The sequence below is a fragment of the Poecilia reticulata genome, chromosome 16 (genome assembly GCF_904066995.2).
Source record: "Poecilia reticulata chromosome 16, P_reticulata-male-v2, whole genome shotgun sequence".
Taxonomy (NCBI): Eukaryota; Metazoa; Chordata; class Actinopteri; order Cyprinodontiformes; family Poeciliidae; genus Poecilia; species Poecilia reticulata.
Genome location: NC_088845.1, coordinates 33,194,244 through 33,203,345, shown reverse-complemented (window position 1 = coordinate 33,203,345; position 9,102 = coordinate 33,194,244). Strand labels below are relative to the sequence as shown.

General features: G+C 40.9%; 1 protein-coding gene across 3 annotated transcripts; it reads left to right on the top strand.

Annotated features, from left to right (window-relative positions):
* Positions 1 to 18: 18 nt before the first annotated feature.
* On the top strand, positions 19 to 7,548 carry abhd5a (abhydrolase domain containing 5, lysophosphatidic acid acyltransferase a). 3 transcript variants are annotated; one of them, XM_081616766.1, is made up of 9 exons: positions 70 to 149; positions 242 to 396; positions 1,920 to 2,000; positions 3,190 to 3,275; positions 4,037 to 4,412; positions 5,270 to 5,424; positions 5,541 to 5,652; positions 5,739 to 5,925; positions 6,475 to 7,548. In XM_081616766.1, the coding sequence occupies exons 2-9, from the start codon at positions 353 to 355 to the stop codon at positions 6,562 to 6,564; spliced, it is 1,131 nt and encodes a 376-aa protein (XP_081472892.1). In that variant the 5' UTR covers positions 70 to 149; positions 242 to 352; the 3' UTR covers positions 6,565 to 7,548. The 3 variants fall into 3 exon arrangements, with proteins under 3 accessions (XP_008409296.1, XP_081472892.1, XP_081472893.1); XM_008411074.3 differs by lacking the exon at positions 242 to 396 and having other exon boundaries at positions 19 to 149; XM_081616767.1 differs by lacking the exons at positions 242 to 396; positions 1,920 to 2,000 and having other exon boundaries at positions 75 to 149.
* Positions 7,549 to 9,102: the final 1,554 nt, after the last annotated feature.

Below are 9,102 nucleotides of genomic sequence, written 5' to 3'. Positions count from 1 at the left end.
CTAACTACAAAGAGAAGAGGAGGCTGCATGGCCGCCCGGCGGAGTTATCCCGACCGACAAATCTAACGGCCACAGTCTGACTGAGGTACGTCAGTGTCACGTGACAGCAACTACAGTATGGCGGAGCGGGAGGAGACGGCTAACAGTGGGTAAGTTTCTGCTGTCAGTGCAGAATGTTCTAATGTGATTAACATATTTTTCCGAACCGCTCAGAAAGTTTCCCTGTGGTTCTGTTTTAAAGTTCTGCTTGTTGCAATAAAAAACGCAACAAGTTAAACCTGAAGAGTTCAGGTGAAGAGTTCCAGCTGGAGCCCCCAGGGACCCCCCTCTGGCTGTCACTGACCTGTTTCTCATGGACCAGAACTCTGAGTCCGCCTCTGAAGGTTTACTTCACAGGTTGTCGGCCGCCGGGTCCTGTCCGGTCCGGTCCGGTCCGGTCCATGCAATGCATTTGCCTGATTTTGTTATTGTTATAAATATTATAATAAACCAGAAGTGAATAACTACAAAAAAACCAAAAAACCAAAAAAAAAAAAAAAAATCAGTTATTTTTTTGGTTAAAATCCAAAAGCATGAAATTGATTTTTTTTTTTTAACGGTGGAAAATAACCACCATCAAACTAAATTTATATTTAGTTCGAGGTTATTTTTGTATTCAAAACGAGGATAAATCGGCTCGTTCCCTTAGAGTCTGTCAACATCCACACTACAACATGTGCGCTCCCTGTATGTTTAACCCCTGACGTCACTGACCATAAATGGTAATGGTGTATTCGTCAGGCATAATATTTTGCTTTAAACTCTTATCAGAGCTAATCAGAATTTTAGCAGTGTTCATTTTGGTATGTATGTGAAGAAAAACTATCCAAAACAACCTGAGGTGCTTTGTCTGAAGAGAACAGGCTACATGTATGCAGGTGATTCTTATTTTTTAGTTTAAACATAAAAAAAAAAAAAACTAATAATGATCCAATGGCCAAAATTGTACATTTTGACTCCTCTGCTTTTAATTCTTTTGTTTGTTTCAGAGTAAAAAAAAGTACATTTTTTTCTATCAGTTGTTTCTGGTGAGCAAATCCATCCATCCATCCATCCATCCATCCATCCATCCATCCATCCATCCATCCATCCATCCATCCATCTATCTATCAATCTATACACCCTTGTCATCCATCCATCTATCTATACACCCTTGTCATCCATCCATCTTGCTGGTGCCTATCTCCAGCTAACGTTTCGGGACAGGTCACCAGTCTGTTGCAGGGCATCACCAGAACCTGCACAGAGAAAACCATTATTGGCAAATTAAAGAAGTGATAGCTGCTGATTTTTTTGTTTTGTTTTTCATTTTAAGATTTCAGGCGATTAACTTAATTACTAATAACTGTCCTATATAACTTACATAAAAAGTTAATATTTTTTCCTTTGCTCCTTGTTCTTTCTGATTCTCATAATTCTCTCCAACATGCTAGATAGGAACTTGTGGATCCAATCCTGTCAGATAACCAGAATTTGTCTTCTGGTTCTTGGGGTTGGTCCCACATTTTCTCTGCAATGCTTTTAGCCATTTTATTACGCCAGCCTTGTGACCCAGAGTGATGTGGTGAGTGAGTCTGTCAGTCAGTCCTCTCTCACAGCAGAGCAAACTGGGACAGTGGCTGATTTTCTGACCTTTGCAGAGGTAGATAAGATCAGTGGATACGATTGTCATGTTAGTCATGTAAGTATTGCTGATCATAGATCTTCCAAAATTAAAAATTAGAAAGGTGGTGCAGATGGACCAGCTGATTTATTGGTGCACCTCTTCTTATCTTTAAGAACTCATTTATAGTAGGAACCTGATCTTAACTCATGTTGTTCCCAGTGTTCCTGTACCTGCTCAGTGATCTCTCCCCTTCTCCACCTCTTCTTCTCTGCAGAATTGTGCAGAGAGCGTTATCTGTGACTGGACTTCCCAGTCTGGCCAGTAGCGTTTGGAGCTACGTGGATAATACTATAAGGTAATTGCTGGTTTCTGCAGCTGCCACGGGCTCCTTCCACAGCCACTGAAATTGGTGCAGGTCTATATTAATCGTGTTTTTGGGTGTAGTGATGGACTCAGACCTGAACCTTCGGAGCCACATGAAAACAGTTACGAAGTTGGCCTTCTATCACCTGAAGAACATTTCAAGGATGAGAGGACTAATGTCTCAGCAAGATCTAGAGAAACTCATCCATGTGTTTATCTTTAGCTAGCGTCTTCACTCATCTGTCTAAAAAAATTAAAATCAACCCTCCACTGCAGCTGATCCAGAACGCTGCTGCTGGTGTTCTGACTAAAACCAGGAAGATGGAGCAGAACACCTAGTTCTAGAGTCTTTCCCCTGAGAGAATAGATGTTAAAATACTGTTGTTAGTTTATAAATCACTGAACGGCTTAGTACCACAAAACATAAAAAATATGCTGGTGTTGTATCAACCTTTCAGACCTTTCATATCTTCTGGTTCTGCTCTGCATCCTAAGAACCGAACATGGAGAAGCAGCATTCAGCTTCTATGCACCACACATCTGCAACAAACGTCCAGAAAGCTGAAACACTGAATTCCTTTAAATCAAGACCAAGGCCCAATTTGTTTATAGCTGCCCTTGATTAATAACAACTGCAACATCATTTGTCTTAGTCTGGATTCCAACTCTTCATTACTTCTCTTTATTTTGCCAATACAATGCAATAGATTTTCTGTTTGTTTGTGTTTTTATTGTGATAAGCACTTTGAATTGACTTGTGCTATACTAATAAACCTGACTTAACAAGCAAACTGATGTTACACAGTGGTCATCAAAACCATTTTCATGGAAACATTCAATCATACAAAGTACAATAAACTGATGAGGATGTGAAACTGTCTTAAAGAGGAACAGGGCAGAACTTCATTTCCCTTATCTGTAAGGTGTTTTTGCTTCACATCTTTGCATATTGTGACACAGGGAATTTCAAACTTGTGCCTCTTAGAAATCTGTTTTGTTCAGTCAGGTTGTTGATTCTCCTGCTGCATGAATTCAAGACTGGATGAAGATCTGCATCAGAAAAGCCTTTCACCCAGGCACCAGCAGAACAACTTCATGTCATTTCACTAAATCTGATATTGAGTCATAAAAAGATATTAGGTAATACACGCACAGTAAAGTTTTCCTCTGTGTGTTTGTAGGTGGTGCTGGATCCCTGACTGGCTGCCATCATGGTGTCCCACCTCTCAGAGCCAGCTGGAGGCTGCAGAGAACAGGATGCTGAGCTGTAAGGATCAGCGTTGTCTGTCTTTTCTTAACCAATCACTGCCCTGGGAACATGAACACATAAAAAGGATGGCACTTTCGTTGTCTTTCTCTTCACTGAACTCCGGCGTTGCGTCTGTGTGCCAGATATCTGTGCAGAGTTGATCCTTATGGATATAAAGCTGATTAAAGACTGTTAATGTTAGAATAAAAACAGATTATGTTTTTATACCTTCCTCTGATAAGATCTCTATCTGTAGCATCTGGGCCTGCCATGATCACATATTTTAGTGGACGAAAAATCGTAAAAGAAATTATTGCGATAACAGATAACAATGTTGTTTTGAGACCATTTTCAAGTCATAATAATGCAAGATCACCCTTTTAAAGTCTAATAAACTTTGATTTTGTACAGAACATGGCACGCTATAACTGGATGACATTTTCAATATCCTAAATAAAACATGACGCCAAAACCAAAAACAATAAATAAAGAGGAAGGAAAAACTCTACAGAACTGAAACATGAATAAAATGGATTAATAAAGTACAAGCACAATTGTCTTTCAAAAGATATGAAATCACAATGGAATTGATCAAGCTCTATTTAATTTACCATGCAATGAATTGATTAATTGCTTATTGCAAAAGGCTTAGGAGCATCATGTTGAATTACCCACCCACTCTACCAAGCGGTCTAGTCCATCGTTGTTGGGCATATTTTATGTTTGATCCTCTAATCATTTTTCCTTCTCTGTCTCATGGCTCCTTTTGTTCTTGTCAGGTATCAGAACTGCATTTACCAAGGAGTTTGTCCCCGTCTCCTGTGGCAACATGCTGTGGACGCTGGCTTTTTGCAGTGACGGTGTTAAGGATAAAACCCCCATAGTCCTGCTGCATGGGTTTGGAGGTGGCGTGGGTCTGTGGGCTCAGAACGTGGAAGCTCTCTCACAGGACCGGCCGGTCTATGCTCTGGACCTGCTGGGCTTTGGCCAGAGCACAAGGCCTGTCTTCTCCACAGACCCTCTGGAAGCAGAAGTTCAGTTTGTGGAGTCTATTGAACAGTGGAGGGCCAAAGTGGGTGTGGAGTCCATGATAATCCTGGGTCACAACCTGGGAGGATTCCTGGCTGTGTCTTATGCTATTAAATATCCAGCCAGGTGAGTTCAGATGAAATCTGTTCTGTTATCTTCCTGAAGTGTTTTAGATTCTTGACTAACCTTCTAAAAGATTTCATACTCTCCCATGTTCTGTCCTGATTCCATCCCAAATGATAATGTGCTTTACTGCATAAAACCAACACTCAGTATTTTCAAATTCTGAACTGGAAGGAAAAACTTACAAATAAATCCAACTGAGAATCTGTAGTCAGACTTGAAAGCCATTCAGCTGTGCAAAGCGCTTGGTTGAACCTAGCCCCACCTAGACATAGCACCAATCTTTGCACAGAGCAGCCCTCTCCTAGCCCTCCCAGCTCCTTCAGACTAGCCAACAGCAATCAACAAACACCTGGTGGATCTGTGCACCTGCCAAGCTCATTATATGAGCAACTTCTCAGAAACGTTGTTAAAGGGTTAATAGAGGAGCCATGTTGTGATGTCTTCCTGAGGGTGGAGTTTCAGAAAGATCAGGAGTTTTTAAAGAGACAGAGGCCCAATTTCCAGGTATTAAATTACAATGTAAATTTATTTTAAGTTGTATTTGATATATATACCATTTTTACATCAGCTGAAAGTAGCATAGTAACTTTATTGTGTCATAAAATTATACTATCTGGCTGGAAAACACATAATACTGTCTTTTTAAAGCTGGTAGAGACATACCTCTGAATGCAGAGAACATGTTGGTGTGAAATATGCACCAAGCCTGTTTTCACTCCATACAGAATTACATTGACGGGTTGTTTGTTAGCATAATGTTGAGCATCAATGTGTTAGCAGAATGCCACCTCTCTACTTGTTTGGATGGAGTTGACACCCTGAGTCCATGTTAAGCTGAACGTTTCCTCCCAATGCAGGGTGAAACACCTGGTACTGGTGGAGCCGTGGGGTTTTCCTGAGGTTCAGGAGATGGTGGAAGCAGACCGCCCCATTCCGGTGTGGATCAAAGCCCTCGGAGTGATGTTCAGTCCCTTCAACCCGCTAGCCGGCCTGAGGCTGGTCGGACCCCTCGGTAAGAGTCCTATGCATGTTTAACTGGGATTCCAACTCTGGCATTAACTGCAAAGGGAATGAAGAGATGAGGTTACAGCAGTGATGTTGTAGCTGAGGCTGATGGTGTCTCTGCAGGTCCTACTCTAGTTCAGACACTGAGACCCGACTTCAAGAAGAAGTTCTCCGCCATGTTCTCAGACAACACTGTGTCAGAGTACATCTACCACCTGAATGTCCAGTCTCCCAGGTCTGCCTCCTCCTGCTCTTCCGTTCTTTCCCTAACACAATCTACACCACCCCACATCACTTATCCGAACTTTTGTACACCCACAGCGGAGAGACTGCTTTTAAGAGCATGACGGGTTCGTGCGGCTGGGCTAAGAGGCCCATGCTGCAGAGGTTAGACCAGCTGCATCCTGACATCCCCATCTCCATCATCTACGGCTCACGCTCCAGCATAGACAGCACCTCAGCCGCCTCCATCAAAGAGATGAGAACAAACTCTCACGTGGAGATCATTGTGAGTTAATGCTCATTGTCCTCTAGTACTGTGGTGGTAGTATCATGATATAAGGAGTGTTAAAAGTGTACATTGTACCACAACACAGGAGCATTGCTGCAACACAGAACAGGATCAATGTGCAGCATTTCAACTGTGCAGTATCAATGACAGTTTATCTATTTATACATTGAAATTTAATGTATTTCTTGTATGTAGGTTAGTTTTTTATATGTTCATTTTATCTTTTATTAACAATATCCACTTCACTGTTCCCAACTGAGCAACTTGGTCACTATATTTAGCATTTTTTTATGATCTCCCTTAGCTATTGGAACATTGACGGTGTGTTGTAAACTTTTTACATGATTAAAATAATTTGTGTCAGCCAAAATCAGAATCTTTGATCAACCAGAAAACTTCAATAAGTGCCCCCTGTTACACCAACTTCTGGAGTCGTAGTTTTTTTTCATGACTGCATGCTGAGTTGCTGTATTTGGCTACCAGTCTTCCTCAACACATTGCTTTGTGACAAGTCTCTATCTCTCTCCTTCCTTCCTGTTCCTGCAGACCATGCGTGGAGCTGGACACTACGTTTTTGCCGACCAGCCCGATGATTTCAATAACAAAGTCTTGCAGGTGTGTAAAAAAGTGGACTGAGAACAGGGACGGTCTGGATGTCAATCTGTGGAGCAAAAGGAGAGCGTGACTCACTAACATCACGTTCTGATCTGCTGTGGGATCTCCTTAAGAAAAAAGGAACGAGTGTTTTAGAGAGGAAAAAAGGAGCATGACTCGGATATGAGGACATGATTCTGATCATCAGACCAGTGATTCAGTGGTATTCTTAGAATCCCGAAAAAATCCAGCTGATGCCATTCATCTGATCGGTGCTATTTAGCAGCATTCCCAGTATCACCAATAATCCCATTAGACCTGAACTGGGTGGTTCATTTGAATTACTTGTGAGCGCCACACTATACATTCTGGGTCGGAGAGCAGGAGGATGGGTTCCAAACATCCATCTGACTGGAGTGTACATCTTCACACTCAATCTTCTAAAATATTATAAGAATTGGAAAATTACTCCATTTTATTTTATTTTTGTTCTAACCCAGCATTTATTCATAAATTCTGCCTGTGGGATGTTGAGTGGAGAAGTTACTTCCACTACAACATTGTTTTTGTTCTCAGCTTTAGTTTGTTTCTGCCACAATCACATGTTCACTCCAGCTCTGACTGATGTTTCTGTGCTGAGCCTTGGCAGTGGCCTCTTCTTCCTCTTCTGATCCAGAATTAAGCTGTGAGGATCTACTGGGAAGCTGGAGTTCCTGGAGCAAAGGTTTTCTATAATACAAAGATTCTCAAGTTAAGCTGAAATGTTTTAATCTGTTCAGAATGAACAGAATCACGCTGATAAAACATTAGAAAAAGTGGAAAACTGTTAAAATTTTTTGTTAGTAGAACCACAAATATTTGATGAAATGGGTGTTTTCTAAAAACGCATCTCATTTATGTTTTTCTGAGAGTATAGTAAATATTGGATTTTTATGTTTGTAATGATCTATTTTAAAAGTGCAACGTACTTGTGTTCTTCCTGCTGTTTCATTGCAGCCTAATTAACATTAAAAAGCAGTTTTCAGAGTGCTGAACAACCTAAGATCTATCACTTATCTCTCACAGGGCTAATGTAGGGAGTTACAATTGGGAAATGATCTATTTTGTAATTTTCTTCATTTAGCCTAGTCCGCAGGCTGCACAGTGGCGCAGTTGGTAGAGCTGTTGCCTTGCAGCAAGAAGGTTCTGGGTTCGATTCCCGGCCTGGGGTCTTTCTGCATGGAGTTTGCATGTTCTCCCTGTGCATGCGTGGGTTTTCTCCGGGTACTCCGGTTTCCTCCCACAGTCCAAAAACATGACTGTTAGGTTAATTGGCCTCACCAAATTGCCCCTAGGTGTGAGTGTGTGTGTGCATGGTTGTGTGTCCTGTGTGTCTCTGTGTTGCCCTGTGACAGACTGGCGACCTGTCCAGGGTGTACCCTGCCTCTCGCCCGAAACGATAGCTGGAGATAGGCACCAGCAACCCTCCCGAACCCACTAAGGGACAAGGGTGCAAGAAAATGGATGGATGGATGGATGGATAGCCTAGTCCGCATATAGCCAGAAAACCTGGAAAACCCACATATTTCAATGCGTTCTGGCTTTTATCCACATGAAAACTGTTTTATGCAACTAAAAACAATTATGAAAACACCGACCAAAGTGGAGTTTTGAGAAAACTTAATATTTGTGTTTGCACGTGTTCATGGATAACTGGAGATGTAGGGTTTGCGACAGTATGTCTACATACTTGCTTTCACATGATTCCCAATAGACGTCTTGTTTTATTAACTTTATATTCTAATACACCATTTAAAAGTAGTTCAACCTCCATATGTCCACACAAATTAGCTTAATGGCGCCATATTTAATTCCTAGTAGAAAGTCCTGGTTGATTTGAAGGATTGTGATTGGCTGAGACAGGTTTGAGCTTTGTGCTAGACTGCCCCCTATGGGTTTGGCATGTTTAAAACAATACTTATGGGCGGATTTGTGCAAGTTTATGTGAATGGAAACTTAATTTTTAAAACGATGTGGCAGAAATATTTGTTTTTATAAAGACCCAGCTACATGTATTCTTATGGAAGCTCGTTTCCACCACTCTGTTAAAAAATATCACATTATAATGAGATACTATCTTATTATGAGATACTATAGATGGATACTATCGTATCTCATTGAGATACTATCTCATTATAATGAGACGGTATCTAAAAACTAGAAAATTCCTGCAGAAATTTTATGGGGCCTGCCAAACTATGCCCGGCAGTTCAAACCAAATATTTTAGCTATAGTTTACATCTGAAAATGACTCATAAGCAGAAATGTGCAATACTTAGAAGCCTTAAAATGTTCAGTAACAATGTCCAATTACTGAAGCTCTTACCAAATCCATCACCATATTTCTATGGCTGATCTGGTTCACTGCAACAGTACAATGACTGAATCCACTGCTCAATGAATTTAATTTCGAGACTGAAGACTTTAAGCGTCTCACATGTGGTTCTCACTCACAGTCCGAAATAAAAAAATAAATAAAGACAGTTGGTAATTGTTTATGTCTCGAAATCTTTCATCTTTCATACAAAGGATTTTAATTCA

What these genes read in the sequence shown, in the direction of transcription:
- abhd5a (XM_081616766.1), top strand. Translation starts at nt 353, where the DNA reads ATGGACCAGAACTCTGAGTCCGCCTCTGAAGGTTTACTTCACAG. An exon ending in TACGTGGATAATACTATAAG is followed by an intron (nt 2,001 to 3,189) that starts GTAATTGCTGGT and finishes GTGTGTTTGTAG; the next exon opens with GTGGTGCTGGATCCCTGACT. An exon ending in CTGAATGTCCAGTCTCCCAG is followed by an intron (nt 5,653 to 5,738) that starts GTCTGCCTCCTC and finishes GTACACCCACAG; the next exon opens with CGGAGAGACTGCTTTTAAGA.